This window comes from Canis lupus, chromosome 5 (genome assembly GCF_048164855.1).
Source record: "Canis lupus baileyi chromosome 5, mCanLup2.hap1, whole genome shotgun sequence".
NCBI classification, from domain to species: domain Eukaryota; kingdom Metazoa; phylum Chordata; class Mammalia; order Carnivora; family Canidae; genus Canis; species Canis lupus.
This window is the reverse complement of record NC_132842.1, coordinates 46,020,102-46,038,016: the sequence shown is the minus strand read 5'-3', so window position 1 is coordinate 46,038,016 and position 17,915 is coordinate 46,020,102. Positions and strand designations below refer to the sequence as shown.

The 17,915-nt window shown below is 43.9% G+C and overlaps 1 protein-coding gene across 1 annotated transcript; it reads left to right on the top strand.

The window, feature by feature from the left end:
• The first annotated feature begins 6,019 nt into the window (after positions 1–6,019).
• PLK2 (polo like kinase 2) lies at positions 6,020–11,769 on the top strand. The gene is made up of 14 exons (XM_072826511.1): positions 6,020–6,355; positions 6,799–6,906; positions 7,052–7,168; positions 7,370–7,499; positions 7,738–7,825; positions 8,159–8,254; positions 8,365–8,563; positions 8,654–8,801; positions 9,140–9,237; positions 9,552–9,681; positions 9,925–10,165; positions 10,277–10,406; positions 10,719–10,829; positions 10,965–11,769. The coding sequence occupies exons 1-14, from the start codon at positions 6,083–6,085 to the stop codon at positions 11,154–11,156; spliced, it is 2,061 nt and encodes a 686-aa protein (XP_072682612.1). The 5' UTR covers positions 6,020–6,082; the 3' UTR covers positions 11,157–11,769.
• Positions 11,770–17,915: the final 6,146 nt, after the last annotated feature.

Sequence of the window (17,915 nt, the reverse complement as noted above, 5' to 3'; positions counted from 1 at the left end):
TCTTTGTGGTAGGAGGGCTTTCTTCTGCATCCTGGTTGTTTAACAGTATCTCTGATCTCTGTCTACTAAGTGCCAATAGCATCCCCATGCCCAGCTGTGACAATCAGAAATGATTTTGGATATTGCCAAAGTACCCTTGTGGGGAGGGGGATTGTCCCAGTGGAAAACCACTATGTTAGCTATGTGTACGCCCTATGTGTACGCCCTAAGTCATAATGGTGAAGGTTTTCTCATTTTTTCACTATGTTCAAAAATTTCAGATTTGCATTTTTTAAAGAATTTATTTATTTATTTATTTATTTATTTATTTATTTATTTATGACACAGAGAGAGGCAAAGAAATAGGCAGAGGGAGAAACAGACTCCCTGTGGGGAGCCAGATGTGGGACTCAATTTTAGAACCCGGGATCATGGCATGACATGACATGAGCTCAACCACTGAGCCACCCAAATGCTCCTAGATTTGCATTTTTATGTGATCCAATTGTTATTCAAGATGAAATTATAAATAGAAATTCTGAAAACTATGGTTATTTCTGATGGATCTTACAAGTATTTTGAAGTCATTCTCCCTAATTTTACTGAAAGTGGTATCAAAGTTGTGGTTTTATGATCCATTTTCCTTTTGGATAATTTGCTGATTACCAAGGAGAAGTGCTAAACTGATACAGGCATTGCCATAGGAAATTCCTCATAGTTAATATTTAGATAACACTATATTCTAAGACTTTCAAAGCATTTTACTTGGACTGTTTCATTTAAGTCTTACAACAAACCGTTTTGGTCCATATTATCTCCAGTTTCTAGATGGGAGAAGTCTCAAAATGACTTGCCAAAGATTTCTTAGCTATTTAGTGGAGTATAAATATGTCTTTAGAGGGTTTCCAGTTAATGAAAACAGCTCTGTTATGAGGGGGGAAAAGAAGAGTGTAAGGTGGTACTTGGATGGCTAAAGAAAGCGTGAAGTGCTAACTGGTTCCAGAGTGGCTTGTGTCTGAAGCATGGTAACGTATTGAATTGTAATTCTTCCTGCCTCCTGTGGAAATTTGATTGAGTGGGACAAAAAAACTCAGAAAAGTAAAGTATTTGAAAGAGAGAACAGCTTTCCACTTCTATTTGAGTGCCTACCTTTGTGATGACACTGGAACTCCCCAGGGGAAGATGTGCCTGGGGTTACAGCAGCCACCAAAGTGGGCAGTCACTAGGGTAGAGCTAGTTAACACCCATCCATTGAAAGAGATCCAGTGCCTTTTGTCTTTGTATGGTATATACCTTTTGTTCATGAAGCTTAAGTTTGATAAATACATTTAGAAGCTTAATGACTTTAACTGTTTCCTGTGTGTTAAGAGCCATGTTTTGGAATAGCTCTAATAATCTTCCCTGTGTCTTTGTGTTGCATTAAAGACTTTGGTGGAAAGCTAAAACTACATCTAGCCAATTTCTTTTTCCTGGTTTTTATTAAATTTTTTCCTGACTTTTAATTTCCCACTTGCAATACCTGTAAATTTCCCAATAAATTTATGTTTCAAGGTTAATGAACAGTAAGTAACCAGTTTTTTCAACTGGTCTTAAAAAATGGTAAAATGGGACCTCGTAAAATGTCAGTATTAAGATAGAATGACAGAAGAGGCTTCTTCACTGACAAGAAAATGTTTTTAAAAGGGTTCTTGTTTTTAAATGTTTTAAGGGGTTTACGTTGATCCACACATAAAATTCCAATTGACTGGAATTTCATCGTAGAGTTGGCGATGAACACTTTAAAAGAGTGTCATTGATACAAAAAAAAAAAAAAATTCAGCTGCTGGACTCTAGAAAAGCCAATACTCAAGAAACAAGTTGTGATTGGGAAGGAACAGGAGCTTTATTCAGGAGGTGGCCACCTGGGGAGAAGGAAGACTCTTGTCCAAGAAACAACTCTGAGATTTCTGGCTGGCCCAAAGATTTTTAAAGGAGCTTCAGGGCAGTTCATCAGTAAAAGGGGAGCAGAATGGAACACTTCTTGATTGCATGCAGGCTCAGTGGTGTCAGCTGCAGACTATTTCACGGTGCTCAGAGGTCATGTATTGGTACCCCAGGGGGAGGTTGTCCAAGAGGGTTGTTTCCAAGCCTATCTAGGAAACAATGCATGATCTATAGATCTACAAAGAGAGGTTTAGTTAACAGGCTAAAGGCGCTTGCTAAAACTTAGAAGACTACTAGGTTGGCCAGAGGGGTCTAGGCAGCAGCTTCAGACACTCAAAAGGTCTGTATAGTGTAAGGGAAAATTGTCTTCACTATTACTAGTTTTCAAACATGCATTTGAAGTAATGGTCTTCAAAGGAAATCCAGGAGTACGAATGTGGAGGATAAGCAAATTGCAAGAATTCATAAAGGGAAAGAGAGGAAAATGTTCTTCAAAAAAAATTTTTTGGAGATGTCATTCAGTTTTTTCCACTTTCAGGAAGCTTGTTTTTCTTTGCTCCTTTTGCTATTTATAATAATTTTGTTATTTATAAATGTTTAAATAAGTGACATTAGAAAATAACTGTACCCCTTAACATAGATTCAGAAGTGACATTACTCCATATGCTGATTCTGCACAGCACAGTGACTTGGTAAATATGACTTAAAGAAACCTCTGCATGTGAAACCATCTTAATTAAAAGCCTTACAGCATTGGTCAGCATTACCATTTTGTACCAGTAGAGGGAGATCTAAGTCCACTGCGTAAGTTAACGGGCCTTTTGTGCAACAGTGAATGGGGTGGGGATGGTTGCTCTCCAACGTTGTTATAAACATGTCCAGGAAATAGATAGATGGAGAGGTAAGTAGGTAGAGAAATAAATTGAAGAAGGAATAAAAGTTTTGATCAAGTATTTCGAGAAACATTTAAACCTTCATCAAAGATTACTGGCAGGATTTACTAGTTTTAATGATTTTTAAAATGGCAATATATTCAAAATGAACATAACATTGAAGTCGTAATTTGCATTTTCCTGATTATGAATGATTTTGAAAATCTTGCTTAGTGGATATAAGTAAAGATAAAAGATATTTAACATGTTTAATGTTTATTTTTTTAATTTAAAAAAATTTTTAAAGATTTTATTTATTTATTCATGACAGACACAGAGAGAGAGAGGCAGAGACACAGGTAGAGAAGCAGGCTCCATGTGGGGAGCCCGACGTGGGATTTAATCCTAGAACCCTGGGATCACACCCTGAGCCAAAGGCAGACGCACAACCACTGAGCCACCCAAGAGTCCTGTAATGTTTAGATTTAAATACTAAAATTATTTTTTTATATTCATTAAGTTACTTTTCAAAGACTTCAATGTTAGATTTAAATTTCTAACCAATTAAATATTTCAGTAAAACAATCTTTCCCTGTCCTGTGCTCAGAAACTTGGTTGCTTAAAATTTCAACTAACATTTTGTTTTGTTCTTGAATTTACGTCTTTATACCATCTGGAGTAGATTTTTTTGTATATGGTATATTTATGGGTTAAACTGTCTCCTTGACCTCCATGTATTGAAGCTCTAACCCTCAGAACACGACTGTACTTGGGACGTCAGGACACAGGAGACAGGGTCTCAGGAGAAACCAAGCCTGCCCACACCTTGAGCTTAGACTTCCGGACTCCAGAACTGTGAGAAAAATTTCTGTCATTGGAGCCCCTAATCTGTGGAATTTTGCTCCGGCAGCCCTGGAAAAGTCATCCAGTGTGAGAGGGATTTTGCTTCGTTTTGCTATGGAAAAGCCACCGGATTCTAGTTCTCTTTACTGAACGGTCCCCTGCTTTGCTCACGGACGTCAGGACTCTTTGGTCATATATCAAAGTCCCATATACTGTGGGCCCACTTCCAGACACCGTACTTCTTGCACCTGATCAGTCTATCCCTGAGAGGGCTCTGTTTGCTTACCCTCGGCAGCTTCACTACAAGTCCCGACAGCTGGTGGAGAAAGGCCTTCCACCTTTGCTTAATCTTTGAAGGGACTTTGCTATTTTTGATCCCTTCCACTGTCCTATAAAGCTTGGAATCGGCTTGCCGGGTGTCACCAGACATCACCCTGGGGTTTTCACAGCTATAGAGCTACAGAGAAACACTATTTTGTAATTAAAGAATGCTCTCCGTGGGAAAGGACACGTCTTCCTTCCCTTTTGGCGAGGTGGCCTGCGATTCTGGTTCTGTCCGCCTGAGGGCACCACAAACCGAAAAATGCGATCCCGACAGTGGGCCTGAGGCGCTCCGCGCACGCCCGCCCGCGCGGCACACGGTGGTCCTCCGCGTGGTCCACACCGGACTGTTCGGGAGCGTAGACCCGGATTTCATGCGGAACGTCCGCGGTCGACCGAATGCTGAGGTCCATTTGGCAAAGATCCGTACGCCGGTGTGCAGTAACCAAGGAACTGAAGTAAGGATGAGAAACGTCCCGAGCATCTGTTCTTCGCGGCCCTCTTCGCCGAGAAGGCCGTCAGCGGAGAGTGGAGCAAGTTCCTCACCGACCCCTGAAGTAAAGGGACGGCGTGGGACGGCTCTGGACGTGCAGGCGGGCTTCTCCAGGCAGCAGGCCTGCTCCAGGCTGGCGAACGGGTCTGCGTGCATCTGGGGAGCAGAGGGCACCCCTGGGCTCATGGCTACAGGGTGGATGGTGTGAATGTTCGTCCCCACCCCCACCCCCACGCCCACGCCCCCTCCGGCCCCGTCACCCTGGGAGCAAAGTCTACTTTCACTTGGGAGAAACAGGCCTGGGCTCGCCCTCACCTGCTGCAAGCGCCCCGGGCCTTTCCCTGTCGACCGGGGAATGGCAGCGACGCCCCCCGTGCCCTAGGGGGCGAGCGTAGGGCGCGGAATGTCGGCCGCGGCTCCCTTCAGGGACGGGGGACGGGCGCGGACCTCCAGGGCGCGCAGGACTGAGGGGCCCTTCCTCCGAGCGCCCCCCGGGGGCTCCCGCGAGCCGCGCGTGCACACACTGACCGGCATCTAGGAGCACCGAGGGTCTGCTGCGTCTCATTAGCCGAGGCGCGGCTCCCGCTCGTTGGCAGAGCCCGAGGGCGTGCGGACACCCGCACCGAGGCCCGTGCCGAGCCCGGCTCCTACCTGCACGGGCGGAAGCGCAGCCCGTCCCAGGCGGGACGCTGTAGGGTGACAGGAGGCACCTCGGGCCCCGGGCGCGGTGCCCCTCACGCAAGGGTGAGCAGGACGAGAAGGTGTCCCCGGGTCAGCAAAAGCGAGCAGTCGGATCTGGGGCTCGGAGCAGCTCGCGGGGCCCCGCGGGGACAGGGCCGTGCACGCCCGCCGTCCCTCCCCGGCCCCGGGCGCCGCGTGGGCTCCGAGGCGCGCGCAGGACGCCCGGGGGGAGAGGCCCCCTGCCGCCTCCGGTCAGGGCAGGCCCGCTCGCCGCGGCGCCCGCACTTCTGGAACCTCCCGCGAGGGGACGCCCGCGCGCCCCAGTGCAGGGCGCCCCGAGGGGCAGTTCCGCGGGCGCCCCCTCCGCGGTCACCGGCTGCCCTCCCGCGGGGAAGGGTCCCCGCGACCGCAGGCCCGGGCCCGCCGCTGCTCGCGACGCCGCCCCGAGAGGCCCGGCCTTTCGCGGGGAGCCCGGCCCGCGGGGCCGCAACTGGGCGCGAGGCGGCGGGGCGCGACCCCGCAGCGACCCCCCGACGGCCCGGGGAGGCCTCGCGCGCATGCGCCGCGGACCCCGGACGCAGCGCCCCCGACTGGCGGCGCCAGGGAGCGGGCCGGGGTCGAGGGGACCCGCGTCCGCCGGGCGCTCTCCTCGCCGCGGGGGGAGCGCGGGCGGGGGCCGCCCGCGGCGGCGAGCGCTCCCCGAGGCCGGCCCGTCGGGGCCCGCACGCCGGCGGCAGCGGGAAGCCCGCGGCGGCTCCCGACCTCGCAGCGGCCCGGCGCGCGCTTCGGCGGCCGGGGGGCGGGGCGTCGCCCGTGACGTCACATCGCGTCCGGAGTCTCCGCCCCCCCCGGCGGCCCGTATATAAGCCTCGGCCGGGCGGCCGCACTCTCACAAGTGGACGCGGACGGCGCGGGCGCGGGCGCGGGCAGGGGCAGTCGGCGGGGCTCGAGGGCCGGGCGGCGGGCGGCGATGGAGCTCTTGCGGACTATCACGTACCAGCCGGCCGCCGGCACCAAGATGTGCGAGCAGGCGCTGGGCAAGGCTTGCGGCGGGGACTCCAAGAAGAAGCGGCCGCCGCAGCCCCCCGAGGAGCCGCCGCCGCCGCCGCAGCCCGCGGGCCAGGGGCCGCCGGCGGCGCCGCACCACCACCACCACCACGCGCACTCGGGCGCCGAGGTCTCGCGGATTATCGTGGACCCCACGACGGGGAAGCGCTACTGCCGGGGCAAAGTGCTGGGCAAGGTGACGAGCGGCGGGCGGCGCGGCCGGGCACCCCCGTCCGGGGGGCGGGCGGGCGCGGGTGCGGGCGGGACCCGGGCGCTCGGCGCCCTGCGCTGCCCTCTGGGGCCCGCGAGCCCGCAGCGCGGCTCCCCGCGCCGCCCCCACCTGCGCCCCGCGGCTTTCTTTTTCTTTTTTTCTTTCTGACATTTATTTTTGATTCCCCCCCTCCCCAAAGCTTTGTAAAGGGAGAAGGCATGCTCTTCCCTTCCCGAAGGAGCTTTCAAAAAAAGTACAGTGCATGCGACTGTCCACCCTTCCTTCCCCGTAATTTTGCTTTTCCCCTCTCATTTTTAGGTATTTTTTAAGAAATGCCTGCTGTCCTTTTTTTTTTTTTTTTTTTTTTCTTGTTTTTTCTTTTTTTCCCCCTGCCCCACTCAATGCTCTCTCTCTCGGCTTTGTTTCAGGGTGGCTTTGCCAAATGTTACGAGATGACAGATTTGACAAACAACAAAGTGTATGCTGCAAAAATCATTCCTCACAGCAGAGTAGCTAAACCTCATCAAAGGGAAAAGGTGTGTATGACTGTTGAGTAAAGTATTTTCTTTGTGCGCAGGGATGGCCCTTCCCTCTTAAGAAAATGTCTTCTGCATGTGTAAGCAACTGGCTCTTGAAAGGTGACAGAAGGCTTATAAGTCTTGTCTCGCCCTTTTCTTTCAGATCGACAAAGAAATAGAGCTTCACAGAATCCTCCATCATAAGCACGTAGTGCAATTTTACCACTACTTTGAGGACAAAGAAAACATTTACATTCTCTTGGAATACTGCAGTAGAAGGGTGAGCTTTAACTCCTCTTGGAGTTCATTTACTTCCCCCAAACTGGAGCGGGCTTCACACTGCATTTTATCTGGGATTTTAGCTGCGGTGGGAATTATGATATCGTAGTGTTCCCTATCATCACTCAACCTGCAAAAGGAAACTACTGATTTTGATGACTTTGTTTGACAGATTCTCTTTTTCTCCTTCTCCTCCTCCTAGTCCATGGCTCATATCTTGAAAGCAAGGAAGGTGTTGACAGAGCCAGAAGTCCGATACTACCTCAGGCAGATTGTGTCTGGACTGAAGTACCTTCATGAACAAGAAATCTTACACCGAGATCTCAAACTAGGTAAGCCCTATGTTCCAAACACTGAACTTCTGCATCAGGGAGAGGTGTTCTTTTCTTCTCCGTCTCCCTTGTTACGCATTAATGTTCTTAATTGGGATCTAGCCTATGTAATCTTTCTTTTTAATCTGTGACTTTAACAGTAAACAACTGGCTGCCTGCCTCCAAAGAGGATGTGTGTGTGTATTTGGTTAGAACGTCTTTTCAAGGGGATTCAGGTTTTGCTTTGTTTATTATCCAGGGAACTTTTTTATTAACGAAGCCATGGAATTAAAAGTCGGGGACTTCGGTTTGGCAGCCAGGCTGGAACCCTTGGAGCACAGAAGGAGGTAAGAGTCAAAGATATATCCTAAAAAAAAAAAAAAAAAAAAAAAAAAAGAAGATATATCCTGACAGGGTTTTATGAAGATCAAATACACCCTTATTTTTTTTTTTTCAATTAATGTTTTGGAGAAGGTGAATTCATACTAAAGTCCACAAACCACAATAATATTAATAATTATTAAGTCGCTCTATCAAATGTTAATTGTTGAGATGCCAAAAATGAAAAGTCAGATTTTTCTAAACAGGAATTTAATGCAATACTCCTAAGGTTTTATCCAGAGAACTAAGTGTAAACAGTAGAACAGTTCTTAATGAGGTCTTCATATTTTGTTTTCCAGAACAATATGTGGTACCCCAAACTATCTCTCTCCTGAAGTCCTCAACAAACAAGGACATGGCTGTGAATCAGATATTTGGGCCTTAGGTTGTGTAATGTAAGTAAATGCACCAAAATGATGAAAAAGCAAATTTGGATTTCGATTTTAACAATGGAAAAGAACTGCTTTGTGACCATTTCTAAAAAAAAGTGTCCTTTTGCACACAGGTATACAATGTTACTAGGAAGACCCCCCTTCGAAACTACAAATCTGAAAGAAACTTACAGGTGCATAAGAGAAGCAAGGTATACAATGCCATCGTCATTGCTGGCTCCTGCTAAGCACTTGATAGCTAGCATGTTGTCCAAAAATCCAGAGGATCGTCCCAGTTTGGATGACATCATTCGACATGAATTTTTTTTGCAGGTTGGTGCTTTTCTTGTGTCTTTTTATTACATGCTATCAATCACAGTTACCGAAATGGTTATACTTAAAGTCTTTTTTGACACTCCACAGGGCTTCACTCCAGACAGACTCTCTTCTAGCTGTTGTCATACAGTTCCAGATTTCCACTTGTCAAGCCCGGCTAAGAATTTCTTTAAGAAAGCAGCTGCTGCTCTTTTTGGTGGCAAAAAAGACAAAGCAAGATATATTGACACACATAGTAAGTTATAAGACTTCTTTTGCTCTTCAGTCTCCAGTGTTATATTTATAGTGGATTAAGTTAGTTAAAAGATAACAGCCAGTATGTTTGAACGCTGTTGAACTTTTTATAGCGTGATAAATCTGCATTCCAAAATGTGATGGCTAGCTTTTTTTCCCCTACCATACACATTAAAGTGTGCTTCGTGCATAATTGCCCCTGATGGTGATGGCAACATGCTGGTTTTGCCTTGAATCCTCATAAGCTGGTTATTAATGCAAAAGGAGGAAATGTGGCTAGTTTTGTTCCTACCTTGTTAGCCTAGATTAATGCTCATAATTTTTGTCTTTGATTTACAGATAGAGTGTCTAAAGAAGATGAAGAAATTTACAAGCTTAGGCATGATTTGAAAAAGACTTCAATAACTCAGCAGCCCAGCAAACACAGGACAGATGAGGTATGCTGGAAAAGAATAAAATAGATATAAACACACTGTATCATTTTGTTGTTTGTTAGTTATCACATGGATTATGATTATCAGGATTCAAGTACGTTGTATTTACTTAAAGCTTCCCTTTTCCCCTTTTAAAAGGGAAGATTTTGCTTCTCAGTTTAATAGTTGCATGCACTTGAGTCACTGAAATATCGTTTGTGCCCATTGCTTTATGATCAGCTTTCCCAGCAATTGCCACAATCTCCCCTTAACCTAGCATTCCCAACCTGAAATGAATTTGAGATGCTTGACTCATTGTCTACTCTTCTCTTTTCTAGGAGCTCCAGCCACCTACCACTACAGTTGCCAGATCTGGAACACCTGCAGTAGAAAATAAGCAGCAGATTGGAGATGCTATTCGCATGATAGTCAGAGGGACTCTTGGCAGCTGCAGCAGTAGCAGTGAATGTAAGTAGCTGTCAATGGCATTTTCCATAAAACTATAAATGCCAGTGCTTAATACTAAGTAACTGGAGTCCCTTTGTTTTATGGCCTGATTTAACATAGAAGAGGTAAAATCAGAGGACTTGGAAAAAGGCAAGGAACAGTTTTGAGTCCTCTATCCTTAGAGGTCACGGAGGGAAAGTTAGCAGCCCCTCAAAGCCTAAGGTTTTATCGTTAATTATTTTATATTTTTCTCTGACTTTTCAGGCCTTGAAGACAGTACCATGGGAAGTGTCGCAGACACAGTGGCAAGAGTCCTTCGAGGATGTCTAGAAAACATGCCAGAAGCTGACTGCATTCCCAAAGAGCAGCTGAGCACTTCCTTTCAGTGGGTCACCAAATGGGTCGATTACTCTAACAAATATGGCTTTGGGTACCAGCTCTCAGACCACACTGTAGGTGTCCTTTTCAACAATGGTGCTCACATGAGCCTCCTTCCAGACAAAAAGTAAGTGTATCCAGTTAATGAAGTCCTGTCACTTCTTTAGTCTTGCACTAAAGAAATCTAGAAACAATGACTAACTGCTTCTCTTCTCTCCCTATGGTTCCTGTTTTTCAGAACAGTTCACTATTATGCAGAGCTTGGCCAGTGCTCTGTTTTCCCAGCAACAGATGCTCCTGAACAATTCATTAGTCAAGTGACGGTGCTCAAATACTTCTCTCATTACATGGAGGAGAACCTCATGGATGTAAGTACATCCTAGATGTGGCTTTTGAGCAGTGATATTTGAAGTGTAGTCCACACACACACACACACACACACACACGCACACAAAGTGTAGTCCACAGACCAGTAGCATCATTACAGCTCCGAGGCTTGTGAGAGGTGCAGATGCTTATGTCCTACTCCAGCTCTACTGAATCAGAATCTCTCTGGGAGGTGGGACCAGGAAGCTCCAGGCCATTCCAATGCCTGCTCAAATTGGAGAGGCATTTGCCTAGAAAAATTGAGTGCAAACTGCAAAATCTGTCTGGGTATTTACTCTCCCAATTTCTTCTAGGGTGGAGATCTGCCTAGCGTTACCGATATTCGAAGACCTCGGCTCTACCTCCTTCAGTGGCTGAAATCTGATAAGGCCTTAATGATGCTCTTCAATGATGGCACCTTTCAGGTAAGCGAACCTTTCAGGAATGTGTGTATTTAGTTCACAAAAAATGATTTCTTAACTAGCCATTTAATAACTGGACACACTTGACTAATTCCTGAATATTTAGAGATGTCTAATATCTATGTCTACTTTTAAAAGGTGAATTTCTACCACGATCATACGAAAATAATCATCTGTAGCCAAAATGAAGAATATCTTCTCACCTACATTAACGAGGACAGGATATCTACAACGTTCAGACTGACAACTCTGCTGATGTCCGGCTGTTCATCAGAATTAAAAAATCGGATGGAATATGCTCTGAACATGCTCTTACAGAGATGTAACTAAAAGACTTCTTGAATGGACCCTATGGGACTCCTCTTTTCCACTGTGAGATCTACGGGGAAGCCAATCAGATGATCTACAGCATGTTGAAAAAGATGGACAGGTGGTGGTACGAAAACAATTCCTCTATGGCCTGCAGGACTGGATGGAACCAGACCAGGCTGAGGCATACAGTTCTTAACTTTGGACAATCTGAGAGTGAACCAGAATGCAGTTTTTCTTGACGTACCTGTTTTAAAAGGTTTTTCAGACAATTTCACAGAAAGGTGCATTGACTTCTCTCTGTTGAGAGCATTTCAGACAGAGGACTTGGAACTGTGAATATACTTCCCAAAGGGGAGGGAGAAGGGAGGAAGCTCCCATGTTGTTTAAAGGCTGTAATCGGAGCAGCTTTTGGCTGCTCAACTGTGAACTATGGCCATCTATAATTTTTTTTTTTTTTTTGTTAATTTTTGAAGACACTTGTGGCTGGAAAAGTGCATTCCTTGTTAATAAACTTTTTATTTATTACAGCCAAAAGACCAGTATTTATTATCAAAATGTTTCTTTTTTTTTTTTTTTTTTTTATGTTGACCATTTTAAACTGTTGGCAATAAAGAGTATGAAAAAGCAGAAACAGTGGTCTGTCTTTGGTATGGTGCATCACCTCATCACAACATTCTTCGATCATGGATTCTTGGCCCTCTGTGGCGTGGCGTGACGTGTACAGAAGCATGCTAGAAAGTTAGATCTTTGATTTTTTTGTTTGTAGGAAGTAAATCCTTAACACCTGAAGTACAATCAAACATCTTCTGAGTAGATGTAGCTTGAGAAGATTATATCCAAAATACTGCTCCTATTACAACCAAAATATAGACCTACTCAATCCACGACCAATTTCCCTCTGGAGTATTTCCTTAAAACTCATTTAGCTTGGAGCTGAAAGCCAGAGCAATCTTGTGTAAACAGACCTCTGTTATGTGTCAATAGGTACAGGAAGCTTATCTTAATATGGGCAAAACTCTGTGCTTTATAATATTTGCACCACCTAACTGTATTACTCAGCTTAAACCTGCCTAAACACTTCCCGTGCCGCTGACACTGCTAGTACACAATTCCAGTAGTGGGGAGTACTTTGTAAATAAGTCCTTTTCTTTTCCTTCTGGTTGGTGCAAGGTGGATGAGGAACGGTACGGGAACTAACCTATGGTTTTAAGCCCATCTTTTATACTATCACATTCTCCAAGAGGCCACTCAGAATGTTTTCTCTTTCAGCAGGATCTACTCTTTAGTGGGTGGAAAAAGCTGCTCATTCTGTTACTCGGAACTTCCAGTGACCTGTATGAAATGCGAATACTTATTTGTTTCACTGTAATCCCACTAAGGAAAATACTGTGCTGAGAAAAGCAGCACTCTCATGTATTAGGATGCTGTCGGCACGAATCCTGTAGTAGTGTAGAAATGGTTGGTTGTACTTTTACATATTTCTAAAGTTCTTGCAAACACCATACCTGTTCTACTTTGTTTATAAAAGTCACATCTGGGGAATTTGTTAGGGATATTTCACAGGTCCTAGAACAACTCGGGCTGGCTGGAGTTCTCTGACAACATACACAACTTCAGTCTTGGTTCAATGGCTTATAAGTAAGAACTGAAGAAAGCTAGCTAATTCTACTGAGAGCCAAGGGTGCAAAAGTAGGATCTGTTTCTATCCTTGTGACCAGAGAAAAAAATGGGAGTTTGTAAAGAATGAGAAATGGTCTTTCATTTTGAATTTCACAGTGTACGTTACTTCACATTTTCATAAGATACGCACCTATTCACTCTTAAGGATCTACTGTGTGCAGATCCAGGGCCCAGTGCTAGAGACGTAGAATGAACCCGAGCCTCTCCCTGCCCTCAAGGAAGTCACAGCAGAGTGGAGGAGACAGTGCATTTACCTATTAATCTGATAAGTGTGCTGTGATATTATGATTAAGGTATGCACTGGGTGTTGTGGGAACTGAGAACAGGAACCATAACTCGGGAGCCCCAGGCATGGGGTGGACTTAGGGAATAGATTCCAGAGAAGAAGATTCTCGTTGGGTTTGGAAAAAGGAATGGGGGTTAAACAGAAACATGAGCTAGGGAAGGGTGTTCTAAGCAGTGGAAATAACATGTGCAGATGTGAAAGTTTGTGGGAGTATGTGTGTAGGTCTGAAGGATCACAGGTAAAGGCTGGAAGAAATGGACATGATGTGTCCCACCTATACAGTCCCAAGGCACGTAGGCTGCAGTGAAGGTGATGTGTAGTTACTGAAAGATCTTAAAGAAGAAAGCGACTTACCATTTTAGTTTTACAAAATGCATTCTAGGGGCATAGGCAAAAATGGGTGGAAGGAATATGGAGAAAGACAACCCAGACAGTAAAGAGATCAGTGGTGGGATCCAGGTGAGAAAGGGCTAATACAGAGTTAGGCAGGAGCTATCTCCTTTGGCCCACCTCATTTGTTTCAGTAGCCCCAGCCCCGAATACCAGGCCTGCCATACAGCAGTGAAATAATTATTGAATGAGGACAGATTTGGGAGTGACTTAGCTGATCTCCACAGGATTTGGCACCCGACTGTGCAGTCTGAGGGGGTGGGTGGGGGTTGGGATGACTGGCCAAGCAGTCCAGGGGAGAAACGTGTTGTATTGTGAGGCCAATAACTGAAATAAATTAGGAATATAAAAGGGAGAGCCACACATTCAGGCAGATACAGCGAGTGTAGGCCACGTTCAATGAGACTTTGTGAGGACACCCAAGGAGGTCCAGAAAACAAGGGAACATAGATGTCAAATGTCAGGAGAAAGCAAGATCTGCAAGTCACCAGGTTTGAGGTTATATCACAGGAGTAGATGTGAGCACATAAGGATGGAGGATCTCCTTCATGCCTTCTACCCAGTGGTTTTGTTTTGTTTCATTTTGTTTTGGAGCTGATAAGCTTTTGCAGTGAGGAAAGGAGGAGAAGAAATTCCCAAATAAATTATACTCTTCTAAACAAAAGGGCCCTGAATGCCATAAAAAACAACTCCAAAATAGCAGATGCGCTTAATGAACACCTTGGAACCTCAAGAATGTTTCTTAGTTAGCCAGCCCAAATCTTGGCAGAACATAGGCTGAGAAAAAAGGCAATTTTTAAAGATGTACTGTTTTGGATGCATTGTAATAGCTACCTTCAGCTAACTTTGGTGTGGCCGGGCTAGGCACTCAGATCCCAGGTTATCTGACATTTACTTTCTTTGTATCTTAGTCCCCTCGGCCCTTCAGAAAGGATTTCTGAATGGAACTCTACGTTTGCGAGGGGAGAAGCACACTCCAGTGGATACGCTTCAGAATCAGTTCTGAGTTCAAATTCCTATTCACCTGCGATTAACAGTACAATCCCAATAAATACCTGATGTCTCTCAGCTTCTGTTTCCTCATCTGTGAAGATGAGATGATAATAAAGCACTGGAACACTAAAGATGCTCAACAAATATTTGTTCTCCTTTCTTGTCCTGTTTCCCCTGGCTCCTTCCACACCCATAACAACAGTAACCCTGGTTACCTAGAAAAGGAAATACCTGACTCATTTTCTCCCTTCCGGTCTCTCTGTGTCAGTCAGATCCAGTCAGGAATACAAAAATCATGTTAGCACTCCCAAAGAGAAGGAATTTAATGGAAGTCACTGGTTATAAAGACAATGGAAGAGCCCAACATGGGGTGGTGAGGCAGTCAAGAGCTGAGCAGCAGCGGGAAGCCACTCATCCCCTGTGGCTGGAGAGACCCAGCGAGAAAGCAGTAATCCTGTACTCCAGAGCTGGGGCTCTCTGGCAGAAAGTAGAGTCCAGTCACTGCCTACCAGGAGTTTGAAATCATGAAACAGATGTAGTCACTGCTTGAGATGACTCCTGTACAGATTTGGCTGAGAAAGAATGGGGACAAAATACTCTGGCTTCTTCCTTCCTCTTGCCCTCCAGGCTCCCACCAACCAAATGAATTGGAAGCCATTGTAAAGGAACCCAAGAAATTTAGTTACAAGGGGTCATTCTCATATTGTAAAACCAAGCAGGGAAAGGGCAGGGATGAGTCTGAGCTTTATTAGCAAAAGAGTGACCTACCTTCCTTCGTTCTTTCATCTTCCATTAATTTCATGCCCATCCAAGAGGAAGATCCCCAAGTGACAAAAGTGCTAAGAGCTGTAGTCCTCTAGGCAGGAGGCTGACTGGTGGTAGAAGCGTGGAGGAAGAACAAAACAGGGTGAGGGGCACGGAGACTGGAATCATATTTGCTTTAGGTCTCTGTGATTTGAAACATCACCAGACCTTTTTTCCGTTACAGAGATTTTAGTCTAATGAAGACTGTGGTGACTAAAAATGAGTAAGATACATTTTTTTCATAAGGTACACAAAGAAATCAATGTTGGTATTTTATAGCAATTCTATGCATGACAGTTAGTATATTTTTTCTAAGGTTGGAATAAACTCTTCTATAAACAGAAACCTGTAGATTCAATTTTGTTTCTCCTTGACTGGCAAGGGATTCTAGTCTATGTATGCTTAGATTCACACTTTGTTCTAGCACTTCTTTATGCCTTATTAACTTTAGTAATGGAAAGAGTCTCTTTGTCTGAATTACCACAATTTAGTTATATTAGAGAATTCAAATTAAAAAGTTTAACTCCCACATGCAGTGTTGGAATCTAATATCATGGTCCATCAATGTTTAGAATTCAATTGAATAAGATATATGAATTTTGCCCCTGGGATTAGCTTTATAATACAGTTATATACAAAATGAAGTTCATTTTAATGATGGAGGCACAATAACTTCCACTTCCAAATTAAGGTAAAAATAACAAATGTACTGAGATATCTCTGATATGAGATACTGAATTAGATATTTTAACCTGACCATGTGAGTTACAACCAATTATCTCTTTTAGGCCTACAACCAATTAGTACCAGAAGAAACCAGGCAACAGGCTTAAATGGAAAAAAAAAAAAAAAAGTCAACAATGTCTTTTGTACTGCTTTGGAATCAATGAAAACAGAATAACCTCTAAAGCTGGAATCATGTCAAACATCCCAAAAGAATTTAACTGAGATATCAATTTATTACCTGATTTGTGTGGTCCTACTAAACAGAAGGAAGATGTTTGAATATTTCAAGAGCTAAGGAAATGCAAAATCACAACATGGGGTACAGGTGTCTGGGAGAGCCAGTGCAGACAGAGAATCAGATGACTTTACTAGAAGTGTACTGAGAACTGATTAACAACCAGCTCTTTGGGAGGTTGGGAGAGCCCTGATTTGCTGTGTTTGCCAATTTCTGTGGGTATAGATATTTTCACCTTGGCTGATTTCAAGCTACTAGTGTGATGTCACTGACTGTGGAGTTGGGAAGAGATGCATAGTAGCGCTTCCTTATAAAGTATTTCTGCCATAGAGATAGAGGAAATTTAAAATAACTTCAAGAAATAGATAATATTTTTAAAGTAATATAATAAAATAATTAGTGATGCATTTTGGGTATTCATGGCTTTTGTTTTTAGTCTAATTTAATAGTGAGTTTATATAATTTAATGTTAATAATGGCTGTGTTTTAATAACTAGCTGGCTTGACAATTGCTGAAATCTTAACCGTTTTCATGAGCCTGTACAGGCTAGCTCCAGCACAGCAGTGGTAATGATTCAAACTTAGAGATGTGGACTAGATGGGCTCTGAGCTATGTTCTGAGTAATTTAGAAGATTTGCTATGTTCCCTCAACATCTCCAATAATAGTGTAGCATCTTTCTCCATAGCTCTGGCTGTGTATGATACTTCAGCCAACTTAGCGTACAAACAAAAAATTGTTTAGATGACATAATAGTTTATTTAGTTGTGAAATATCTCTTAATTCCAGTAACATTTACTATTAACCATGTAAATATTTAAGATAATCAAAATAGTAGAATTAATATTTTTTGTTAAAGAATCTCTACATAGTAGGCCTAATGTTAAGAACTGTATTTTAGTACTACAAATATGTTAGTGCTGTAAACCACATTAAAAAGTGAAATTTTAGTAACAGATGGATTTAGAATTTTAAGATGAAGTCTTATGACATTTGCATTTAATAGTATAATTATGAAAACTTAAATTTCTCATATCTATAAGTTTACTTTGTTCAATTTTCAAAAATGTTTATTTACATACTTGGGAATACTTGATACATCAGGCAACTGCAATAAAATATTTTAAAAGGAAGTCAAATATACTATAAATGTAATATACATAGGGAGATTTAATTAATTTTTAAATTGTATCACATACTAATGTCTCTTAAAATATTTTGTTGAAGCATAAAAATCGAATCAATTTTTAAAGTTAAACTTAAAAATGCAAAGAACTGGGATCCTTGGGTGGCTCAGTGGTTTAGCGCCTGCCTTCGGAGGCTGGAGACCTGGGATCGAGTCCCACATCAGGCTCCTGGCATGGAGCCTGCTTCTCCCTCTGCCTGTGTCTCTGCCTCTCTCTCTCTCTCTCTGTGTGTCTCTCATGAATAAATAAATAAAATCTTTAAAAAAATGCAAAGAACTAGAAATTTAAATACATTTAATTTCAATGTTTTTAAAACCAAATTTGCTTCTGAATGTAAAATGCTATCTCAAGAAAAACATCCCACTACCAAAATGTTTTCCTGGGAATTTGTATTTGAGGATGAATGTCAATATTTCTAATACAAACATATAATTCCATTCTAGTAATATGCTTTTGGGGAATATGACTTGAGCAGAG